This window comes from Rhinolophus hipposideros, assembly GCF_964194185.1.
Source record: "Rhinolophus hipposideros genome assembly, chromosome: 18".
NCBI classification, from domain to species: Eukaryota; Metazoa; Chordata; class Mammalia; order Chiroptera; family Rhinolophidae; genus Rhinolophus; species Rhinolophus hipposideros.
Genome location: NC_138064.1, coordinates 12,444,095 through 12,469,853, shown reverse-complemented (window position 1 = coordinate 12,469,853; position 25,759 = coordinate 12,444,095). Strand labels below are relative to the sequence as shown.

At 41.6% G+C, this 25,759-nt stretch overlaps 1 protein-coding gene across 2 annotated transcripts in view; it reads left to right on the top strand.

The window, feature by feature from the left end:
* The window catches only part of CHN2 (chimerin 2), a 265,760-nt gene extending 244,222 nt beyond the window's left edge, over positions 1-21,538 (top strand). For both annotated transcript variants that reach the window (XM_081079749.1, XM_081079748.1), the window contains 6 exons: positions 5,099-5,183; positions 9,103-9,276; positions 13,155-13,232; positions 15,070-15,207; positions 16,847-16,952; positions 19,719-21,538. In XM_081079749.1, coding sequence (XP_080935875.1) covers positions 5,099-5,183; positions 9,103-9,276; positions 13,155-13,232; positions 15,070-15,207; positions 16,847-16,952; positions 19,719-19,890 — 753 coding nt within the window. In that variant the 3' untranslated portion in view covers positions 19,891-21,538. The remainder of the gene's footprint in view (positions 1-5,098; positions 5,184-9,102; positions 9,277-13,154; positions 13,233-15,069; positions 15,208-16,846; positions 16,953-19,718) is intronic.
* The last annotated feature ends 4,221 nt before the right edge of the window (positions 21,539-25,759 follow it).

The following is a 25,759-nucleotide window of genomic DNA, read 5'->3' as shown; positions in this document are numbered from 1 at the left end:
TTTCTATATTTTTGAGTCATTTTTGATAATTTATATCCTTTAAGAAAAGTATCCATTTCATGTAACCTTTAATTTTATAGGTATAAAATTAGTATTCTCAAGGTTTTTGTTTTATATCTTTATTGCATCTGCGTTTATGTCCTCTCTGTCACCATTTGTGCTTTTTCTCTTGATTAGTCTTGCTCAAGGTTTGCCTATTTTATAAATCTTATTTGAAATCACCTTTTAGTTTTTTGATCCTTTCTATTTTATCTTTTCTTTCTATTTTATTACACTCTGCAATATTTTTGTTTGTTTTACTGTTATTTTTCTAGCTTTCTAAATTGTATGCTTAGCTTATTAATTTTCAACCTGTATTTTCTAATCTATGCATTTAAAGCTTTTATACTCCACAAGAATTTTCTTTGTTCTTTCAATTCTAAATGTTTTGCAATTTATATTAATATCTCTGTGTTGGAATATATGGTCTATATAATATCAGTTCTTTTGTATATGTTGAGGCTTGGTTTATGGCTTGTGTAAATGTTCCACAAGTTATTTCTTTAAAGTGTGTGTTCTTGGAATCGTTAGGTTGAGGTCTCTTTTATATTCAGGACATTAACTTTACCTATTAGATCGGTTAATTTCTGTGACTAGATCTTAAAAGCATGATTATGGATTTGTCAGTTTCTCCTTGTAATTCTTTCCACTTTTGCTTTATATTTTTTAAGACCGTGTTGTCATGTCCATAAAAGCTCAGGATTATTATATCTTTATAGTAAAATTAAATCTCTATTATATAACGACCATCTTTATCACTAGCAGTGAAAATATATATTTTATATCAGTATATTTATTTTGGGTTTCTGTTGGCTAGAATTTGCTGGGTATGTCTTTTTCTAGCCCTTTTAACATTTCTATTTCATTATGTTTTGAGTGTATGTCTTACAAAGGTTTTTTAAATGTCTGAAATTTTCTGTCTTTTATTGTTAGAGCCATTTATATTTATCGTGATTAGACATGTATGAGGATTTTTCTCCTTTCTTTCTCTATTTACTATGCTTTTTTCATTGCTTTGCTTTTCTCCTTTCTTGCTTTTTATTGGATTAATCAGATCTTTATTTCATTTCCCTTATGTATTTTTTAAAATGTATGATTCCAGCCCACTCTTTTTGTGTGTACTCAAAAGTTTTAGTACATGCATATTTGACTTCAAAATCCTTCTCAGCTAATTAGTAACTCTACTTACATGTCCCAAATTATAAAGACCTTAGAATTTAATTCTTTTAAGCCCCTCCAATTTTCCATGTCATTTTTTTTACTGCCTTTAAGTCCCCTGGAATTAGTCATCTTATTGTTGTTTTAAACAGACAGAGCTTGATTAGAATGACCCATGTTTACAGGTTTTTTGTTTACCATGGCTTCTAAATCCTGTTCTTTCCCACTAAGTTCAATATGCTTTCTCCAGAAGTATATTATTTTCTAGTATTTTTTTTTTGAGGATCTGTGAGTAGAAACTGTTAGAGTTTGTCTAAAAATATCTTTATTTCATCCTTGCTCTTGAATGCTAATTAGCTAGGTATAGAAGTTAGGTTGGCACTAATTTTCTCTGAGCAATTCGATGAAATAATTCCATATCTACTAGTCTCTTTTTGTTGAAAAGAATTCTATTTTCATCCTAAATGGTGTCCTTTTGCAGGTAACCTGTTTTGAGGGGTTTTGCTTGTCTTTTGGTATTCTGCAGTTTCATTATAACCTTAATAGATATAGATTATTTTATATTTATCATGCTTAAGATTCATTTAGCTTTTCTTTATCTGAAGACTTTGTGTCTTTTACTAATTCTGGAAAGATCTCAACTGTTTCTTTTTGAACAATGCTTTCATATATGCCCTAAGCCCTATTATCTCTCAGCTTTTCAAGATCACCACTCCATTACTGCTCTCTCTTCTGCATCTCCAGGCTCTTCTACCTATTGTGATAATCCTATCCACAAGTCAACATGCCCTAATGTTTCCCATCTGTTATTTTTTTTTAAAGTCCTTCCTTGACCCCTTATGTCCCCGGAGGCAATATCTCATTGCCGTGCTGGACATCATAGCCAAGCTTCTTGATGAATTTATCTACACATTTCTCCACTTCCATAGCTCCCATTTATTCCTCCATTCACTTGATTATGACTTCTGCATTCACTAATCCAAAGTGACCACTCTTGCCAAGATTGCTGATAAATTCCATATGTCTGAACCAATGTTCAGTCCTCATTCGACTGGACGTCTTTCCAGCATTCAACATGGCAGACCACTCCTTCCCTAAAACTCTTCACCTCTTGGCTTCTGAGACATTTTATTCTCTTAGTTCTCTCCAAATCTTGGATCACCGTCGGCTTGGGATTGGGCTGTTTTCTTCCCTTTCCTCGGTGTATTCCTAATAGTTTTTATCTATTCACACAACTTTAAAGATGGCCAAATGTATACCTCCTGCCTTCACTCTTCGTCTGAGCTATTGAATTATGTGTGAATTCCTGCTTGGCCCTCACACTTGGAATATTAGTGGCGTTTAACTTTAAACTGTGTAAAGCTGAGTTCTTGAATTTTCTTCTCCCCTAAAGAGTGTCTTTCCTATTTCAGCAAATGATAGCACCATCCACCTTGTTTCTAAAGCTGGAATCTATGAGTCATCCTTGAGTCCTCTCTTCTTGAAAGACCCACATTTATTCTGTGATCAAGTCCTGTAAATTCTGTCTTCAAAATATATCTTAAATTTATCCACTTCCAACCTCTACCTCCAGCATCCTGATCTTGGCCTCTGTCATTTCTTAACTAGAAAGTACCACAGAGCCCTCTGAATCTCTTTCACTATTAACACTCTCCCATCTAGTTCAACACAGAGGTCAGACTATCATTGTGCAAAACTCATCTTCCTACTTGAAGTCCTGCAAGAACTTCCTTCTGGAACTAGATTAAAACCAAACCCACACTTATTAATAAATCCTTCCAAACCGTTTCCTACCTTTAGCCTCATCCCAATTCCTCTCCCCACATGCTGGTGTTCTGGCCACCCTGGCCTTCTAGTTCCTCAGTCACACCAAGCTCTTTTGCTCCTTCAGGGCCTCCATGGATTTCCTCTGCCTTTCACGCTTCCTTCCTCTCCCCCCACAGGACTGGCTCCTTCTTTTCCTTCAGGCAACTTGAGGTCACCTTCCCAGAGAGGCCTTCCCGACCATCCTAGATAGCAGTGAGGACTCTCGTAAGTCTCTCCAGTAGCAGCCTCATGTTTCTCTCTTATAGCCCTTTTCACAACTCTTTTTTGGGGACCATTTTATATATTATTTAATTGATGTGCAATTTCAATGGTATATTAACAATAGGCGTTGTTGCCATAGTTAACCAGTGGTCTCTTTAGAGCATCTCTAGTAAAATACTAAGAAACCTTCGATGTTTTTCAATTTAGGAAATGTTCAACTTTCAACAGGACACTTTACTGAGGAATTTTTTAAATACCATGTTCAATCTGAGGGGACCTCTAAGTGATTCATGACACTTTGGCTCTGTGAGAATGGAAATGCTCCCTGGGATGGATTCTCTGCATTCCTCCAAGGAGAGCTTTGTCATGTCTCCGCGTCGTTTCCCTACAGCACGATTCTCCATTTTAATAAAAACAATTCTGAGATTTTTTTTTCATCGTTTTTCAAAGCAGAAATAGTATAATGAGCAGTCTGCATGTGATCAGCTGAAAGACCATTATAATTTCGATTTATTACATGGAAACCATGTTGATAAGATGCTATTTTACATTTATTAACTTGCTTATTTTTCCCTGCCTTTACAAATTGTGAGTTCCATGAAGAGGGAATCAGGGTCTGTTTTGTTTGTCACTTTATAAACACCCAATCACTAGCATGTATGAGTAAATAAAGATCTCAAAGTGATATTTTTCTTTAAGTAGAGCTCTGATGGGTAGCTCCCTAAATTGTGAGCATAGCTGTCATTCTGATTTTTTTTTGTTAAATAAAAGTAGTACACAGGCCTCCCAACAAAAAATTTTTAATTTTTGTTAAAAAAAATAGTATTGTCTGCATTTCTTTTATTTGTTAACAGAGGTTTAAAACTTTGAACTTTTTATATACTGTCTTATAATATTTTAATTTTGTAAAAATTCAAAACCTTTTCACACAGATTTGTATGCTTCCACTTAGACTGCCTGTGGTGTTTTTTTGGCTTACCATGGCCACAGTTGCTTTCAAGGAATTTACTCACTCTGTGCCTTGAAACTCAGTAGTGCTGAAGAACATGTATTTTTGTCTTGTTTTGTTTTGTTTAAAATTATGACTTAATAAATGATCCTGTCCTAAGAGGACCTGTGTCTAAGCAATAGAGATAAGACCATCCTTACTTGATGATTTTCAAAATACGTAACAACTGGCTGGGGCACCAACCAATGAGACTGTTACCTCAGCCAACCAGAAGCAACTTTCAGTTTATGCATCCACAGGCCACCTCAGGACTGGCTGAATACGACCCTGCCTCTGGGGAAGGCAATTCTGTAGAGCCCGTTGGTACATTTCATTTTCAACCAGCTCCCTCACTTTTTTAATGCCTTTTTTGGGAGGGGTTCAAAGCCTTGGAACCTTTTAATTATCCCACAATTATGTCTTATATATACCTGCCTGGATAGTCTACAGATGGGGCAACTTTGGTCAAAAGGACACAGTAATTGAGTTCTGCCTTCCAGAACTTGCTGAGCTAAATGCAGGTTATGGTGACCGGCTTGGGCTATCCTGGGTTTGTCCACACAGTGCCTTCTTTGGGATGATGAGAGTCTGTCTCATTCTTTAGCACTGGCCTGGCCCTTTAATCTTACTGTTTCTCCACATTCCTTTCTGACTCTGGCCCTGGGCGTGGTGGATGAGTGGAAGATTTTTCAAAGATCAAAGCACATCTCCGTTTTCTCCCTGTCTGTTTGCAACTCCGCCTCACAGGAAAGAAAAGGCCAAGTGAGGGATGCTGACTCCCACTAAGGACTTTGGGTCTTGACTTCATGTGTTTGTTGCATGTCCGAGACCACCTGCCTGCATATGACTGAATTTTCTGACACTCTTCTTTGTTTTGTTTCGCAGGTCCACACATTCCGAGGCCCCCACTGGTGCGAATACTGTGCCAACTTCATGTGGGGCCTCATCGCCCAGGGGGTCCGATGCTCAGGTAAATGCATCCTTTATCCTTTTCCATTTATATAAGGTGCCACCATGTTGAGCTGGAGGGCATCTCTCCAGAGCTAGAAAATAGACTCAGATTAGCTCAAAAGTCTAGTTTTCATAAAGGTTCGAGGCATCTCTGGGCTTAATGGGGAGATTGGTCTAGGTGTTTGCTAGAATGAGAAGGAATATCTCATGTTTATGCCAGAAAAGGAAAAAAATCCAAGCTAGTACATTTCTTTTGGCACCAGCTGCCACTCAAAATAGGCAGTAGTCCTTAAAAGGAAATTAATTCCAATGGAATTGCGTAGATTTTTTTTTTTAAAGCCACATTCCTTTCCCGTCCCCACTTTACTACAAAAGGCATGGCATAAAAATAATAATACTACTGAACACTGACCACATACCTGGCACTGAACTAAGTACTTCCTATTTATCGTGCCATTCAGCCTCACCAACAGAGGTAATTATTCTCCCCACTACACAGATGAAGAAACTGAGGCTTACAGATAATTATTAATTGCCTTTGGCCACATAATCAGTGGCGGAACATTGATTCGACCCCACAGAGCCCATGCTTAGTATTTTTTTGCCATCAAATAACAATGAAATTACACACCTTGATTTGATATCACATATTTTCAAAGCACTTTGAAACCCTAGGTGTTTTTCCACCTAGAACTGGACGCACACACCCACTGCGAACAGCATACAACACATCTGATTAAGATACGTAACAAAAATAGCAAAGAATTGCCAAATTAATATGTAACTGGGCTTCCTAATTCATCTTGCCATGCTTTTTCTGGCGAGTAGTTCTGGCTGGAAGCAAGAACAGCCTCCCGTGATTTACTGATTGGGTTTCCACCAACACCATGACTGATTTTTTTTCCTTGCTAGGGTATGATTTAAAAACATAATTCTGATGAAGCATTTACTATAAAATAAGCTAATGACAATGCATTACAATGATCTATTTCCCCTTCCTGCCCATTTTGGTTCCCAGGATCACGGCACACTTAAATCCTTTCCCTGTTTGGAACGGGCTAGCGTAGCTTCTGTGTAGATACAGCAATCACCGGTGCTGATAAATGGATGGTTCACGTAGGTGCTCATGTATGTGGGTTAACCATACATGGCCCATGCAAGATCAATGAGTAAGCAGTAAGCATAGGTTTGAAACAGTCTTTCCAGAAATGTTCCAGATACCTGGATTAGCACAAAAGACATACTCACCAGGAGTTACAAAGTATCTCACAGCTCAACCTCTGGGCAGTGGTAGAATATCTGAATTACTCCATGGTCATTAATTCAGCCTGCCCCAATTATACCTACCAAAAATATCCCTAATTGCTGGTATTATCCAATTTCAGCAAGAAATTGGTCCAAAGTCAATATTATAAGAACAGAACTCTGGGATTCGGATTAGCTATGAACAGCACTTTCTCTGAGATAAAAGGGTTTGAGGGTTCTTTTCTGTTTCTTTTTTAAATAAAGCATATTCTAAGGCTATAATGTTAGTATTCTCCAATGGCCGCCATTTAGTCTCATATTTCCTCTAAGCAGCAGGAAAACTTAAAACTGACCATTAAAGGTTAGAAAAAACAATCATTGCCTCTCAAATCTCCATGTTTTACATATTTTAAATATTTTTAAATGAACTACACTTTATTTATAGCATATGGAATTGTATTCGTTTGTAAAACCTGAGTATTTTTATATTTGTTATAAAACATCTTCATTTTAATAAAATAGTAGTATGCAATTCTACATAAACACATTGTTGCTTAGATCTTAAAATGAAGTTTAGAAGCATATTAAAAATGGAATTACCGTATAATCCAGCAAATCTGTTTCTGGGTATATACCTCAAAGAACTGAAAGCAGGCACTCAAACGGATATATGCATACCCTTATTTAGAGCAACATTATTTACCATTAGTCAAAAGGGAGGAGAGGCCCAAGCATCCATCAGTGGAATGGATAAACAAAATGTGGTAGGCACATACAATGGGATATTACAGGAAATCTTGTCATCAGTCACAATATGAATGAAGTAAGGACATTATGCTACGTGACATAAGCCAGTCACAAAGGACAAATACTATATGATTCCACTTACACAAGGTATCTAAAGTAGTCAAATGCATAGAAATAGAAAGTAGAATTGTGGTTGCCAGCGGCTAGAGAGAGGAAGGTCTGGAGAGTTATTGTTTCATGGGTACAGAATTTCCAGTTTGGAAGTTGAAAAAAGTTCTGGAGATGGATGGTGGCGATAGTTGCACACATTGTAAAGGTACTTAGTGCCACTGAACTGTACATTTAAAAATGGTTAAAATGGTGAATTTTATGCCCTGCATATTTTACCACAAGTTTTCAAAATTGTTTTAAATGAAGTTTATAAAAATATCTTAAAAATTTCTAATGAAATACCTTAAGAATAACTGAGCAGGTATCCTTATATTTTCTGTCACCGTATTTGCTATTTCTTTTAATGAATTCTCACATAGTGTCCACCACACCTCAGATTTTACTTGTATTAACTTATTTGATCCTCGTGATAACCCTAGGAGTAGGTGCCACAATTATCCTCATTTTAGAAAAGAGGATCCAAACAAGAAAACCATCGAATTTGGTTTAGTTCAGTTGGTCAAAATTTATATTCACTAAATAGAGCTGTCAAAATATTGTTGAAGTTTACTTGAGCTTTGTTGAATTTCCCATGTTGACAAAGCTGAGTTAAAACTGGTTTGTTTGTTTTTTTGGAAGATGGGTACACAGAACTCCGCCAATAAACATTACATGAAAATCATCATATGATTTCCAAATATCACTTTTTTGATGATTTCACAAAACTTTAGATCATCTCAAATCCTTGGTGTGGTTTAGTTCTTTTCCATAAAGTAGCTGATTATATTTACTCTCGTGTATTTAATATATATTTTTATATAAATATATACATATATATTTATATAAATTTAATATATATTTCTATATAAAAATAGAATACATATTATTATTATTGTTATCCTTTATACCTACAAAAACAATTAATACTAGAAGACATTTTGAATAGGCAGCATGTCAACTTTGAATAACTTCAGCATTAAATTTTTGTTTTCCAGAATGTAGACTGTGCCTTGTTATTATTCGGGAAATTCCATCAGTGGATACCAACTGCTAACAAGGCTTTACTATGCACACAATGTGTTCATTGAACTTAAAAACACCTTTTCAGCTTCAAATCTTGATATGAGCTTTATAAATAATTACTTTAATCATCACATTACACGGCATTGTTCTAAATTGTGAACTCTCTGGTACTCCCACTGGTGTCCAGTTAGACATTATTTCCACTCACAGGTGTCAAAATAAGGCAAGTAGAAAGGAAAACGGCCTACCCGAACTGCCCACAAGGAGGAAGGGAGTGGAAACTCTGGGCAACTCTCCAGGAAAGGGGAGGGCGATGCCAGTGGTCATGGGTTTGTGCAGACAGGATCTTGTCTCCCACGAAAGGAGCATCAAGGACTTCAGGGAAGCAACCCAGCAAAAGTCCTAGGTGTCCCTTGTGAGCCTGGGAATCCAAACCCAAAAGCCCACATGCGCACACAAAGCTTCTGGTCCCCAAAGAAAAAAACACACAAGCAACCTGCCTAATTATCAAAACTGTCTCATGAGATGTCCTATTCTTGTGGTCCAGCAGTAGAGAAAGCTTAATGAAGAAAATGGAGTGATGTAAGGGTTTCATGAGTAAAGATTGAGTTCATGCTCATCTTGTGGAGAGAACCACCTCTAAGTGGGATGGAAGTTCCAGGGAGATACAGCAAACCCTTGGGTGTTTTCATGTTTGTTTTTGGTAACGTATAATTTGCACTGGGCTTTGACACAAGGGCTGGGCCAGTCTAATGTGGCTTCTTTGTTTACAGACTGTGGATTGAACGTACACAAACAGTGTTCCAAACATGTTCCCAATGACTGCCAACCTGATCTCAAGAGGATCAAGAAGGTGTACTGTTGTGACCTCACAACACTCGTGAAGGCACACAACACGCAGAGACCCATGGTGGTAGACATATGCATTCGGGAGATTGAAGCAAGAGGTTTGGGCAAGACTCCTTATTGGAGTGATTTTATTTTTACTGTTGTGCAAGAAACTTTCTTACAATTTTTAAATTGACTCTCTCTCTGCTGTTGTTAAATTGACTGTCTCTCCACACACACCAACTAAATCAACTTCTGTTTCATACATATACCATGAGTGTACAATATTTATTCATGTATGCATTCAGCACATACTTGCTAAGCATTTATTGTGTACCCCTCATTGAGGATCTAAAAGTCACACTTCTTGGGGGGGGAGGCGGTTATCTCAGTTGGTTAGAGCGTGGTGCTGATAATACCAAGGTTGATGCTTCAATTCCCGCATGGGCCACTCACAAGCTGCACCCTCCTTAGAAAGAAAGAAAAAAGACACAGTTCTCACCTTCAAGAAATTTACACTGTAGTATGCAGAATCAGAGGGCCAAATTAATAAATGTGGGTGCGTGTATTCAACACACTGTGGAGGCACAGAGGAAGACGTTGTAGTCTTATTTGAGAGCAATTCAGAAAGGGTTATGGCAGAGAGGAGGTTTGAATCAGGTCTGAAAAGGTGCCACTATTAAATAAATAAATTGTTGACCAACATAAACATTTCCTACCATTTAGAAGTTCACTTCTAGTATTGGTGGTTTATTTCAAAGAGGAGAGTTAAAAGATTGAAAATATCTAGGCATTGAAAAATCAAGGAGGTAAGAAAGAAACATTTCAAAGAAAAGGTTCTTCATATTACACTTGAGTCATCTTTCCTTTATCTGTGCTTTGTCTGGCCACTCTGCAGCTCTTCAGTGTCAAAATGTTCAGTGATATGGTGGATTGAGTCTGGTTGAGAAGAACTGGGATAACTTACATAATTGGACCATGTGAAAAGCCCAAAGGTTGTAGGCATTTTTGCCGTATATGTATTCTGCTCTAGTTGATATCCATTATTGTGTCCAGATTGGCTTAATATATTCTAGAAATATTTATGCGTTGGCCAATTATCCCATTTTTTCCAAAACAAAACAAAAGAGGATATTATAGCTTATTATCTCAAGCCTTGTAGAGACAGGAAATGCAGGATGAAAACTACAGCTATTCTGTCCCCTTAAGACTTGCTCATTTAATCTCAGATGGCAAGAAATGCCTCCTGCTCCTTGACAGGTATATGGCTGTGGGTGCTTTGGGATCTGGTGAGGTATTGATGCCAGGGCTGAGCCGGGTGAATTGATTAGGGGTCCCCTGACTCTGGATGAGTGGCTGAGACAAGTAACCCAAGGTGCTGGTTAGAAGACTGCAATTTGGAGTCAGATCATCAGCCTCTCCAGAACCTGCAATCAGGACTGTGCTTCTCTGAGAAGCTGGGACCATCCCATGGTGATCCTTATCAGGAACGACCGATAACCTGGGCAGAGTAACCACACTGTCGGATGTGTAATGTGTCCACGGGGTGGGCATGGCACTCAGGATGCCTAGTACAAGAGCAAGAATAGCACAGATTAGGAATTTAGGCCAGGGAGTCACAGCAAAGGGATTAGAGCCACAGGCATCAGGGGCCTGTGCGTGTGAGCAGAACCAGAGAACGGGCTGGAAGAAAGTCACATGCTGCTTCCATTCCCAGTTTCTTTGCCACCACTGCCAACATCTTACCTCATCATCCATCTATAGAAAATGCCTTTTTGTTCTCCAAACGCTCTGTTATGGCCCTTTGTTTCTGCGTGATGGGGCAGAATGAGAAGACGATGGAAGTTACATTCCCAGCCCTGTCTCCTACTAGCTGTAGTATGACCTTGGGCAAGTCACTTACTCCATTTGAGTATCTGTTTCACCTGCACAGTAAATGGAATCAGTTGTATAGTCGAAGGAGGAGTTAATCCTTATGAATGACATAGCACAGGGCCCAACATGTCCTAGGACTCAACCTGTGTTACTTCTTTTCACCTTGTCTTGGAATGACCAACTCCCCTAACTGCAGCTCCAAATCCATCCGTCTGGCTAACTTCCTTTACCCATGCTTCAGTGCTGTCAGAGAGGCCCCCACCAATACTGTCTTCAACAGGCCACAAATCTATTTCTGTCTCCGGGAACAGCCCAGGGCTAGTTGAGCAGCTCCCAGGGGCAGGCTACCCCTGGTGACTAGCACCATCTCATCTGCAATCCAACCGAGGGCGAAAGGGCAAGCGCTTCCTCTTCAAGTCCACAACCCCGGTGCTGGACTCATTTCTTTTTCCCTCTTCACGTTGCCAGAACTTCATGGCCGCCATCGCCGTGGATGTTGTTCTGAAAATCAAAGGTTCCATTACAACAGAGGAATGGGAGAATTAACATTGCAAGGGGAACTGGCTATACCAGCAAACCCCAGCCCATCCTTCATGACTTCCTTCAAAGATAGCTCCCCATACCACCCTGCCCAGCGCCTCTTCTGTCCACAGGCAGGGCTGGCGGTCGCTGCGTTGTGTTCCCATGTGCCACTTCACCTCTGGTGCAATGCAGGTGACAACCACATTAAGGTGTGCTTACATGCATCAGCAGTTAGGACAGAGTGACACCAGGTCTCATCTTCTGGGCCAACTCAGTTGATCAGTAGTGGCAACCTGGACAACTGTATTGAGACGAATTCTGAGGCTGAGGGGGACAGTGGGGGGAAGAGCGAAGGTCAGTTAAGAACGTCTCTGGTGGTGTACAGTGTGTGTCAGATGGGTAGTAGACTTAACTGGGGTCATATCACGTTGTGAGGTCGAGAAACGTCTAATCACAGTGTTTTTTTGTACTGTTGAAACTAATATAATATTGTATGTCAACGGTAATTGAAAAATAGATTTTTTTTCATTAACATGGATTGGGGTGACAATGGGTAGTAAAATGACACAGCTTTCCAGTGTACAATTGAAAAATAAATTTTTTAAAAATAAAAAAAGAGTGTCTGATGGTTACCGGAGAGAGGAGGGCCAATATTTATGCCATGTATGTGTCGTCTCTGATGCAGCCCTAGTGCGGACCCTTCTATACGGCAGATAGTACACTCAATAAATGTTTGCCAAATGAAAACCAGGAATGTATGTTAGCTAGTAAGAGTCTGATAGAATACACTGCAGTAGCAGCTATTTGTTTGCTCATTTTTGCTGTAGAGATACATAGTTTGATAGCAGCTAGTTTTTACCTACGAGGTCTGAAATCTGGTCCTCTCTTCCTTCTGATACTTTTGGGACCTGGCTGGGCCTTAGGACCGATCTTAATGAATCAGTAAGCTCTAGCAGAAGCCACATCTTTCTCTCAGCCTAACTTAACTGTGATCAAGTTTGCAGAACCATTCATCAGAATTTTATTTTTCTACATCTGTCTGTACGATCATTGATTTGAAGATACAACAATGAAATCAATCATATTTAACATGTTGTCATGTTTATGATTAAACGTAAAAGGCTATACAATTTGGATTATTCCACCCAAATCAGCATAATATGTATCAGACACATGTACATGGCTGTGTGTGTTCTTAGCACAGTGCTCCCCGCAATATGACACACAGATTAAGATGATGCTGGAGAGAAAGTAGGTAGCTGCCTAACACAGTGCAACCACTTCCAGCAGTCTGATGACGAAAGAGAGCAGGAGGTCATAGTAAATGAGACTCGGAAGCAGGTTCACTTTACAGAGGCAGGCAGGAAGAAGACCAGCTCTCTGAGGTCTCTCCTGCCGCACGAGCAAATGAAGACAGATGGGCATGGAAACGGAGACGGACAAGTCCAAGTTCTGACATGACAGTGTGTAATATATAAGAGCACGGATGATATTTGCTCATTTCCTGATAGCACACAATGTAGATATGAAATTAGAATCTCTTTTAGATGTTTCAGGAAGCTAAAGTCTCTCTGTCTCTCTTTTTTTTTTTTTTTAACAGGATTAAAGTCAGAAGGCCTTTACAGAGTCTCTGGGTTCACCGAACACATCGAAGATGTCAAAATGGCATTTGACCGAGGTAGGCTTGTGCTTTCGTGAAAGCCAAATGACATAGCTTTAGTGCTCTCGCTTTTGGAACCAGATTTTATTCATCGTGGGACTGGGGTTTCAGGGCTACTGAGAGCTGTTCTTCAAGAAGCCACGGAATGATGGTTTGCAAATGTCAAATAGGTAGCCAGCATTTGGTGCTGTAAAGGTTTTGGAGTCGGTTGCCCAGCATTTATGGTCAGTCCACAGGGCACGGGGGAAACCCTTCTGCATCCGCCAGCTCAGGAACCGGTTGAATCTTCTCCCAAAGCTCCAAGCAAGAAGGCATAAGAAAGGGGGTGTGGGACACCCTCACAGTGAAATAGGGAAGCCCGTGGAAATTTAGGAAGTCACTCCTTTTGTTATTTATGACTGTGTCAGGCGTTCTTCTGCGAGGTCTCTTGAGAACTTGTTAGAAACTCAGTGAGCCAGGGCCCACCCTTGGGCCTCATTCAGAAGACTGGGTGAGCCCAAGAATCTGTATTTCTACTGAACAATTGAAATAATTCTCTGCGGCCAGTCAAGAGCTAGGTCCCTTAGCCTACAGGATGGAGCCTCTACTCGGTAGAACAGTAGACAGGGTCTCTGATGACCTGGCTGCCCCATTTACTCAGCCTCATGGCCAGTTCCTCCTCTCGGTACACTTTACGCCCCAGCATCATGGAAACACATCGTACCTGTTGGTACCTGTTGTCATGAACAAGCCCCTCGGCTCGCCGTGCTCTGTTCACATCTCTGCCTGGCAAACACTCCCTATTAATCAGGTGTCAGCTCACGTCTCTCCTCTTTCATGAATCCTCCCTGAGTGCCCCAAGCTGACCAAAGAATTCCATTTCCTTTTGCTATGTCTGCCCCCCGTTTCCACATGTCTCCAGTGTAGCAGTCTTCCCATTTCCTTGTAATTATTGGTTGCACGCCTCACTCCCAATCTGACTAGAGCTCTTTGAATGGAGTGCGTTTTTTCTTCCTTGTTTCACTGGGGCTTAATAGTGCCTGGAACATGGCCGATTCTCAAAACCAGTTTGTCAAATATGTAAATGGCATGTCTGCCACACTCACTGTTTTCTCTACATCAGCTTTTTATATCCTCAGAACCAAATTTGCTGAGGTATTTTTTTCTTGCTTTCAATTCTCTATATAAAAGAAAATGCAAATAGTCCCTATATGATTGAAACTTTTTTTATCTGAAAAGTATTATAGTTTTTGACAGTTAAATTGGACTGATATTTACTAGTGGTAAAACAAAAAGCCAAAAATGTCTGGAAAACGATTATAAACGTGGTAAGAACTATAACGTTACCCACACATGAGGGAAGGTTAAAGTTTCCCAGATTAAAGTCCTAGGGACTCGGGGGGCGAAGAATCAAGTCAAAAGAAACTTCAGTGAGCCTGAAAGAGACAATAGAAACTGAAGATATCCAACAATTATTTTGTGTATGTCATCTTCATATCCAACTCCAGAGAATACTGATGGCTTCTTGATTTTTTTTAATTAGATTGTTACTGTATTTTATCATGAATCTTTGTGTCTAGAATATGAATTTTTGTGCAAAATTTCTATTTAGCAAATTGCCGGGGGCTGGGACCCAAAGAACTATTTTCAGGCTTATTTCACTACGCTTTCGGCTTACACGTACCCTCAGACTCCAAATCCCTCTGACCACCCTTCTTTTTGTTACTTCCTGCATCTCAATGTTATGAGAAGCCAAAGGAGTCAGCTGAGACTCATAGGGAAACATTCACTGTTGGATTTTTTTTCCTTTCTGGGCACACTTTAACGTGGTGAAATAAGGTCCTAATTAAGAATTGGACCATTGATTGTTTTTCAGATGGTGAAAAGGCAGATATATCTGCCAACATCTATCCAGACATAAACATCATCACTGGAGCCCTTAAACTGTATTTCAGAGACTTACCCATTCCTGTCATCACCTATGATACCTATTCCAAATTTATAGAAGCAGCAAGTAAGTATTAAGACCTAATTTTTTATTTGTACCAAATGTTTCAGTGCAGTGATTATGAATTCAAGAAAATTAAAACTCAGGACCGTTTAAATTATTGCCTGAGCCACTTGCTTTGCCAAGTGTGGGCACAGTGGTATAGTTAATAGAAAACCAGGCATAGGGTCCCAGCTGAGCTGAACCAGTCCTGAGCCAATTCTGCTGGGCTGGAGCTGGGTGCCAAACAGTTCTGCGTCTCCCCATCGTTTCTGCTGCGCCGGGAAACAGCACAATCAGGCCTACTCTGTTTAATGTTGAAACTAAGAATGTTTCTGAAGTTAAAAATTAGATATCCTCCAATGAGGACGATACTGATTAGCTACTTCAATCCATTAGGCAAAATCCCATTGCTAATTGATTAAAGTTATACCCCATGTTTTTGCCCATTGGTGCTGTTCAAAATTAATAATAGGCGAAGACTATAGTGGCTCAGGTCCTATACTAGGAACTCTCACCAAAAGTCCTCTAATTTTATCTTATCTACCCAATGAAGCAAATACTATTATAATCCCATTTTATGGAGGAGGAAAGCAGGACTTGGAAACTTGAGCTCATGGGTGTAGGAATGGAACACCATCTTTGGTCTTCCATCAAGGTCCCTCATTCAGTGTTTGGCACCTGGGCCCACTGTTGTCAGGAGAGAGAACCATCGTGGAGAGGGGAGCGGCAGGGGGTGGGGGGCTACACGATGCCTAGCAACAGAGTGAGGAAGGAGAGATTCAGATGCTGGAATGCATGGCCTAGATGTCAAGCCCACTCTGAGGAAGTTTTATAAAAATAGATCATCTTTGAAGGTATGTGCTATTAAATATAGTAATGAGACAGGGAACTATGCAGGTAGGGTGGGATTAGTGTGAGATGCACTTTGCAGGAGAGCTGTGGCCCTGCTCCCTTGCAAGAGCATTCCTTCTTGGGTCCTGGTGGTCCTGACTAGAGAAGATTCTAGTAGCAGGGTACCCTCCACCCCAGGAGGAACGATAGGAGAGCTTTCTTTGGTTGGCTGCCAGAGACCGAAAAAGCAGAAGCATGCATGCTTCCTCCCATTGTTAATGGGGCCTGTATCTACTTCCTAACCCGGACTGTACACCAGGCCTGACCATGGCAACACTTGGGTGAAAAGTACCGTAAATGCAGGCTGAGTCGGCTGGCTCAAGGGCCAGTGCCCTCGCATTGTAACGTGTATTCCGTTATGGAAGTCTACCAGGGAAAGACTTATTAGACAACTTCAAGAGGACACTACCAAGAGTGATCCACTTTCAATTAAAGCTTATGATGCTGACATCGCTGAGAAGACAGGCAAAGCAGGGTGTGCATGTGCCACCCACAAGCATCGACAGGCTGCAGGTTCCTGGAGAACGAGGACCGCGGCCGGCCTCCTGCCACCCACCCAGCGGCTGTTCAATGCACCGCATGTGGTACCCGGCCCCAAAGCCTTCCTGGAATGAGGCAGGATGCGGTGAAATTGGTTACTTTTAGTGAAATGTCACCTGAAGTTGCATGAACTTATTAGGCGTCCCCTCCATCTATAGCCAAACTTGTTGCTGCTCTGCGGACTTTAATGCCACAAGGCTGCCCTGACATTCCTGGTGTGTGCTCTTCCCAGAAATCGCCAATGCCGATGAGAGGCTGGAAGCCGTCCATGAGGTGTTGATGCTGCTGCCTCCTGCCCACTACGAGACCCTCCGATACCTAATGATCCACCTCAAAAAGTAAGCTCACCCCTATCGTCCCCTCCTCCGCAACCCTGTCTGCCCCGGGACTGAATGCTCCAGAAAAAGTCCACAGCCTCCCTGCCCAAACCCCCGCGTGGACTTCTCCAGGCCAGCCCCATCCTAACTGCCAGACACTCCCTGTGTCCCTAGCTGCTCCACACACTTCACAAGCGTTGGCTGTATGCAGTGGGGACTGTTAGAGCCCTCATGTTACAGATGACATTGCTGAATCTGTAGAGGAGGTTAAATAATGGACGCGAAGAGGTGACGTGAAGCCAGGATAGAAACCTGGGCCGTGAGATCCAGAACCCAGGCTCTGTCTTAACCATTTGTCCACACTGCCTCCATGTCTCGTCTTCCTCCCGCACAAGCCCTGGACTCTGTTCTACTCTTCTGCCTTCTGCCCACTCCAGCCCCAGACTCCTGAGTCTGCCCTCCTGCAGGACAAGCACATTCCCACCCTGATCTCTTATTTTTCTAGATGTATTACTTATCTAGATGTATTACTTACATTTTCTAGACATATTACTTATCTATCACCAAGTACCAAATTGCCCCAAAACTTAAATTTGGCTTAAAAGTGGCTTAAAAGAATAAGCATTCCTTATCTCACAGTCTCTGTGATCAGGAATCCAGGGTTGGCTCAGCTGGGTGCCCCTGGTTCAAGGTCTATAACACGGTTGCAGTCAAACTGACAGCCCGGCTGCAATCTCATCTGAAGGCTCGACTGGGGCACCATCCACGCCCAAGCTCACTCACGCGATTGTTGGCAGGTATCGGTTCCTCAGAGGCTGTTGGACGGGAGGCCTCACTTACTTGCTGAGTGTCCTCTGTAGGCCCCTCACCTTCGATTCCCTGCCATGTGGGTCTCCCCATAGGCAGCTCACAAAATGGCAGCCGGCTTCCCTCAGACCAGGCAAGCACGAGCACCCAAGATGGAGGACACAGCCTTTCTGTAACCTGATCCCAGAAGTGGCAGCCCATTGTTTCTGCTCTATTCTACTTATTAGAAGCTTGTCACCAAAAGGGATTGCACAAGGGTGTGAATTCAGGGGTCACTGGGGGCCATCTCAAAGGGTTCCTGCCACAGAGGGCTGCACAGGTTATCTGTGTGAGAGCCCATGACACGGATGGATGATGGAGTGTTTACAGGCCACTACGGCCTCTGCTTTCAGACTCTTTTACCTTAACCGTGGCTCTTTTTCCTTCACCATATATGTATGATGAGGTCAGTGAGTTGGTCTTTGAGATTTTGGAGGGAATAGAGCACTTCTGTGGCCTTCCTCTGTGTTTTTGGAAGATACATGGCAACAACCCATTCTTAGATAAAATGAACCAAAAATTGTCTAATTGAAAGTTGACTAATTTTCAGATCCATTCAGTTAGTGAAAGGATACACACAGAGAATACTGTATCAACACTAGGTGTTGAGGGTTTTTTTCTATCATACAAAGCCTATAAATGCTATTGCTCATATTCAAGTTGGTCAGAGATGTAACATTTAGCTCAGAAGGTTTCCATTTTGATTAATGTATTGAATTTAAGAGTCAAATATCTTTTGGGTAAATAATAGACTGTGAATGTCAGCCTGGCTTTTAATGAGCTGCAAATTATTTCTTTCATTGCCCCGTTGTGATAGTTTAGAAGGCAAAGGATGACGATCAGGGAAAATGCTAACATGTCCCAGTTGCATCTTAAATGCCCATAATTCAGTGTTTTTATTGTAGCAGGTTTGCTAGCCATCTTGTTTTGGCCAGACGTGACGCCTGCCTTAATGGGGAGATGGGAGCGATTTTCACGAAGAACATCCTCTCCTACCTCTTTCTTAGCTGAATTGACCTTCCTAAAATAATGCTAAATGGCTGATCTTAACAAGTTCCAAGAGAATAGACACAAAGGCATGGCTTTCCGTGCAAAACCCACATGTGTTTTAATTATATTTTTCTCTTCTTTGGAGAACCTGTTCCATTTTAGATCTATTTATGAACATCCTAAAACCTAAATTTCTTAAAGTGAAAATCTGGAGGATTGTCATTTTATTCCACTAGAAGGTATTAAGCCAACTTTGGAGTCTGAATTTCACTCTTAAAGGCTTTGTAGTTCTTATCTGGATGTTGAAATGACGATTTTCAGTTCCAACAGTAATTACTACTCCAGACCTCATCCTGTGGGAACTAGAAATAACGTCCAACTGCTTTCCTGTTTGGCCACCCTCTAGCCATCCCCCTGTCCCATGATCATGGTCTGGCTATTCCTAAGCCCCATCCTACAAGTAACCTTTCTCCTCTGGCACTAGCCCTGCCGGCAGACAGGGAATCTGCCCTCAGTTTCCCTACTTGCCAGCTCACACACCAGAAGGAAACGACAAGAGGGAAAAAAGACTTCTATACAAGCCTAGACTAAAATCTGTGTACACTAGGGGCCAGCTAATAATCGACCCCTCCAAAGCAATGTCCCCTAAATGCCCATCTCTTGTTTATTTAGTTAGAAGGCCTGGGTCTCTCATTTTAAAGGTTGTGTCTATACCAGGTTCACTTAGTAATTCACTTCCACTGGCTGAAGGCCGTGTCAATGATGAAAAAAAGAAAAAAAGAAGAAGAAATCAGAAGAATTACCTTTTTAAAAATGCTTTTCTGTAATTCTGATTCTCAGTGGTTTTTTTTTTTTTTTTGCAATTTCCCAAACCAGAGACGTTCTTGGGGTCATATGGATAGAATCAGTACCTAAATGTGTCCACAAGTCAGCCTAATGTTTGTTTTGCAGGGTGACTATAAATGAAAAGGATAACTTCATGAATGCTGAAAATCTGGGGATTGTGTTTGGGCCCACCCTGATGAGATCCCCTGAGGACAGCACGCTCACCACCCTCCAGGACATGCGGTACCAAAAGCTGATTGTGCAGATTTTAATAGAAAACGAAGACGTTTTGTTTTAATCCACCAGAGAAATGAGTTGAATGGCCCCAGCCCCATCACTGTTGTGAAAGCTAAGGGAATAAAAACATTTCTTACACTTGATTTGTTTTCCAAGCAAGTGACAGAATTTCCTGGACCACAGTGAATGGCCAAGTTGGCTACTGTGTCTCATAGACACTCGCCTCCTCCGTGTGAAAACAGCCAGGGTGAGGGTGAGAAAAGGCCCTCACCTGGGGTCTTTGCCTTGCCCCGTATAGATGTCTGTTTCGCTGGAAGAGTGATTAATGGATCTTTCTTTAACTTATTTAAAAAAAAAAATGTAGACCTTTAAACGTCAGTCTTAGTAATAAAAGGGAACTTAAGTCCTAGAGGTACTTGATACAGTTTTACATTTTCCACTTACAAAAAAGAAGACAATTCTATATGTTAAATGTTAAATGAAACTTATATTGTAAAATGTATTTTTATTTGAGCTGCAAGAATGTTGCTTTATTTTAGCAAATAGAGCTCAATGCAGTGCATTGATTATTTCCCTGTGTACCTTGTCCTGCCTTCTTGCTGTGACCCCTGGAAAAGTTTACCGTGAATGCAGTATTATCTCGACATACCTCTGTCCCCACCAGTGCTTTGCAATGAAATTTCCACTGCTGCCTGTGTCTCTGTTTTGGATAGTTTTTGCTGTTAAGCACTGACATTTTGCTATCGAATGGCATGTGTTTATAGCAATTGTAGGACGATCTAAAACATCCACAAATTTTCTTTCTATAAAAATTTCGTAAAATCCCAAAGTATGTTTTTGGAATTGGTCGTAGGTTTCCCATGTCATGTGTGTATATCCCAGAATATGCTGAATGTGGTCATTTTACATAAAATAATTTGGGAGCACTGGTTGTATCTAGGCCATACCCAAAGTCAGCATTTTTTTTTTCCTGTTTTCTTTTCAGGCAAGCACTGTAGCTGCACACATTAACACCCAGTTGTATTTTTGTCACATTTCTCTATCTATGGAAAGTGAATCTGCAGAATAATTTTTGATTTTTTTTTCATTTTTGTTTTACAAACAAGCCTATTTTTTAAAGTAAGAATGAATAAGTTTGATTTCCACGAATATGTGTTCCTCTTCGATAAAAGTAGGTCTGTAGAGATAATAATTTAATATGATTTTATTCCTATAGTGCCGTCTGATTGCTTATGTTTATCGTAGCATGAGCTTTTCACACCAAGATCTCTATATTTTGTAACATAGGTAAAATATTGAAAACACCAAAAACTGGAAATCTAGATTTTTTTTTTCTTCAGTCCAGCTACCATGTCTTTTCCTCTGATTGTCTGAGGTGATTCGTGTACTTACTCACTCGTCTTGTTTTGGAGTGACCAGAAGAGAATTACTGTGATAACGTGAACTGAAAGGAGGAGGGCAGTGCAATTGTCCTGGACAGTCCCAGGGCCGCGCGTGTGGACTCCGGGCACGTGGGGTCAAAATGCCCCTGCGTGGTCCCTGTTATGGTTGCTCCTACCCCACTCTACAGACTTGTTTGTTGTAGCTTATGTACTTCTGGATACTGTCCCAAAAAATATCTGGAAATGGTTTTATTTTGTGAAGTGAACAATACTTTGTAATTTATGATAGTGTAAATGGAAGAAAAATCATTAAATGTATTAAATTCTTCTGTCTGTCATTTTGGAGTCTGTGAAGGAACTTGGTGTTGGGGGGTGGCGGGAGCGGGGTGGGGAGACTATTCAAAACGTTGTTCCCAGATGGATTTGGGCAATAAAGTTTCTATCACCAAAACACAATGCGAGGACAGGCATCGCACTGAGCCCCCACCTCGTGACCCCAGTCCCCCCCCCCCCCCCCCCCCCCCCCCCCCCGCTGCTGCCAGCTTCTGCCTGGAGAGTCTGACTGAGATGCTAATTCTAATTCTCCACCGCTGTTTCCTGACACCTGTTGCCTGTATGTGATTCATTGAGAGACGGGGTGTTTAGAGCGAATCCCCCAAAGCCACTTGCAGGAGAGCAGAACAAAAGTTTGGGAGCCAGACAAACTTGCATTCGAATCCCAGATCTGCCAATGTTCAGCTACATCTGACCTTGGGAATGAATCAGCTCATCTGAAAAATCGGGGACCATATTCCAATTGTGATGTCTTAGAGGAAATGATGATCTAAAGTAATTGGTAATAGTTACTTCTTATTGCCGTTATTTTCAGAGTGATGACGTAGGAGAGAAAAGGACATGACCAGAGGTGAGGAAGGAAGAAGCATGAGACGAGAAGGATTTGTCCCAGGTTAAATCCAAGCGCAGGTAATTATATAGGGTATCATAACAGGGCTCTATAATGTGTAATGAGGTTCACTTGACTCCTTTTCTTGAACATGATCACAACACTTGACCCCCTCGAGCTTGCATTAGTCTGAAGCTTGCTCACCCATGCCTATCGCCCCCACCATCTGGCAGCCTGACACGGCTCCTCTTACCTGACTTAAAATTCCTGCCATTGGAATAACTCTGATAGTTAGACCTGAAGGGAGGCCGCGTAGTTTCTAGAAACCCACCGTTAAATTGTCCACAAGGGGATTGTGGGAGGTGGGACAGTGGCAGGGTGGGTGGGGGAGCACCCTTTCCTTCCTCCCATTAACATAAATGGGCACCTGGTCTCCACAGTGTGCAGGGGAGAGAATTTCAAGGACAGCAGCCGAGCTGGGCAGGGGAAGGGGCCGTGAGGGGAGCACAGGCAAGTACAGACAGACAGCTGACATATTGCCTGGGCCGTTCTGACCACTGGTTTTATTTTCAGTAGTTTTCGTATGCTAACTACTGAAAACCACGGTTAGCGTACGAGACCTGTCAATCCCCAAATTTGTAGTCAGTCCTTTGATTTAAAAAATATGACGTTTATTTTTATCAGGCACTTACTAATGGGCCAGACATTGTGAATACTGGAAGCAAAGAGAGGCTTATCTCACTGAAAGAATTAAATAGTATGTTTAGTCTGGCTGGAGAGAGAAAGTTGGTCGTGTTAAGGATTTTGAACTCTAACATAAGGGAAAGGGGTGCTACTAATGTTTTGGGTTTTTTTTAAAAAATAAACTTAATTTGGGGATATTTTTATATTTACAGAAATGCCTCAAAGATACTACCAAGAGTTCTGTGTACTCTTTAACCACTTTCCCCTAATGTTAATTTCTTATAGAACCACAGTACCTTTATCAAAAGTAAGAAACTAACACTGGTACATTACGATTAACTAAACTCCCAACTTTTTTCAGATTTCACAGGTTTTCCACTAAATTCCTTTTTTTTTGTTCCAGCATACAGTCCCAAGTACCATGTTGCATTTAGCATGAATGGGTTTTCAGGGACAGATGGACCAATATCTAGTTTTCACCCATATGGTGTAACCTGGATCAGAAGGTATGAAGGCAGAGATAAACAGACGGGACGGACGTAAGATTTAGGAGGTGGAGTTGCAAAGGGTTGTTTATAGATGGGATTCAAAAATCAAGGATGATTCTCGGGTTGCTTAATTTGACCACTGGGTACTATTTACTAAAAAGTAAATAGTACTTTTTGTCTAAAAAGAGGAGCTAGGGACACTTGGGGAGGGGTGGAAGAAGTAAGGAAGGTGTAAGTTCCCTGTTGGACATGATGAAATGGAGATACCTGTGAAATTTCCAAGCAGAGATGTTTCATGAGCAATTGTATTAACAGACCTGAGCTGGAGCTGTGGACTTGGGAGTGACCCACGGGACTGGATAGGAGCAGCCAGGGACATGGAACAGAGAGGTACAGGAGGGGCCTAATTCAGATCTCCCTGGAACACCATCATTCGCGAGAGGGGAAGAGGGAGGGAAGGGCAAATGAGGTCTGTTTAATCTAATAAATATGGAGGGTCTCAAAAGTGCAGCTCAGAAAGACTCTTTCCCCAGTCTTCAGGTGTATTTCCCAGTGTCCATTTTTTTGTTCCACTGAAATTTATTTTGCTCCACGCAAAGCACCACATTAGAACCCTGCTTCACAGAGTCTGGCTTAGTTAGTAGCTGCTCTGTGAATGCAAATGAGTCGTGTCTTTTTTGTTTTTTTCTGAGTTGAGTTGAACAGACCTTGTCGTGCTCAAGCATCTCCTATGGGAGTCTGCATACTTCTAACCCAGCAGTTCTCACAAAGTACTGGGATGATACGTTCCGTCTCCCTCTGAAGCACAAACTCCTTGAGGTCAAGACCACGTGGATACCACAGGCCGTCGGGCACACTCCACCGCATCCTGAAAGTCTCAACTGAAGGTTGACCTCCTTTCTGAGACTTTCCCTGGCTTCCCCAGGCAGAGAACGTAGCAGGAACCAGCCATAAACATGGGACAGTACGGAAGGTCCAGACAACTACAGAGTTGGGTTTGACCCGAGCATGACATGTGAGGAATGAGGAGAGGGGAGGAGATTAAACAAGCAGGTCTGTACCAGAGTCTCAGACACCTGGGTGCCAAGCACAGATCAGACTTACATCTGTTTGGTGACAGGGAAGGAAAGACCAGAGGATGTAAGACCAGAGACACAGAAGCTAATCAGGAAGTGTTACAGGCCATGACAACCTGAACTTGACCCCCAACAGGAGGGATGGAGAAGAGTCTTGGGTATGAGATACAGTTAAGAAGTTGTCAGAACTTAAAGGATTTGATGCCAGGACTGAAAGGAAGGAAAGAGTCAAGAATGACACCCCCTGTTTTTGCAAATAAATGAATATTTAGGAAGAAAGAAGAATATAGACGCGTACCAGGTTCAGCAGGGGCTGAATGCTTAGAGCGTTAGTATCCTTTCTTTGCATTACAAGGCGTCCTCACTTATTGCTGCCTAGTAAAGTAGCGAGTTAGGGGAATTTTTACAGTTTACTGCCTGCTGAGTTTTTAAAGCCAAGCCATTCCTGCCTCGTGCTGTGATGTGATGGAAAGGTAGCGTAGTGGCCCAACAAGAACACTGGGTTTTGAGCCACGAGACCTGGCTCTATCACAGATCAAGGCTTTGAACATTTCTGAGCCTCAGGTTTCTCCCCTTTGAAACATGAAAATGAATGCCTGCCTGGCTGATCGACCCACCAACCTCACAGGGTTACTGCGGAGGCCAGAAGGCGTGGCACCTGCTGTCACCTCTTCACACCACTCATTCTGGTTTGGGCTTTGGAGCTTGTGCTCCCCCCAGACTGCTCTTCCAGGAGGCCCACCAGCCTCCCTGCAGCTTTGGATGTATGCTTTCTTAGCTTCTGTGACACCACCCTCACCCCAGCCTCTGCCCATCCTCCCTCGGGAGCTATTCAAGTCCCTGCGTACACCCTCCAATGCTGCTTCTTGCCCTGCGTTCTCCATTGCCACTCACATCCACTCTGGTTCCAAATGCCATCTGTCAACACATCTAAATGATCCCTCAGATTCAGTCAGTGCCCTGTAACAGATCGCTTCTGCTTAAACCAGCTAGCATGTGACAGACTGCCCACCGCCAAGTTTCCTGATGAATGTGCCCAGAACGCTACGGCTCAGCTCTTACATCTTCATATCTGCCGTATTTGCACTGCATCCGAATAATTTAAAAATTCAGAATAAATGAAGGGCATTGCCACAGTACTCCAAAAATTCTCTCTCTAAAATGGAATCCTGTGAAGTTTCTGGCTCCCTTCTCTATTTCCCCTTACATACCCTCAAGGTGGGATGGTAAACAGAGGAACACAAAAAGTGTTTTCATACTCTCTTAGCATTCCCTGCACAGTTGGGCTATCACCTATTCTCAGTCTTTGGAACCTTGGCTGAAACTTGGTGACAATAAAAGAAGTCTCATTTAAATCCCGTAAGATAATTTTTTTTTCAATAAGGATGTATTCGTTTGGCAATCGGGAAACAAAAGC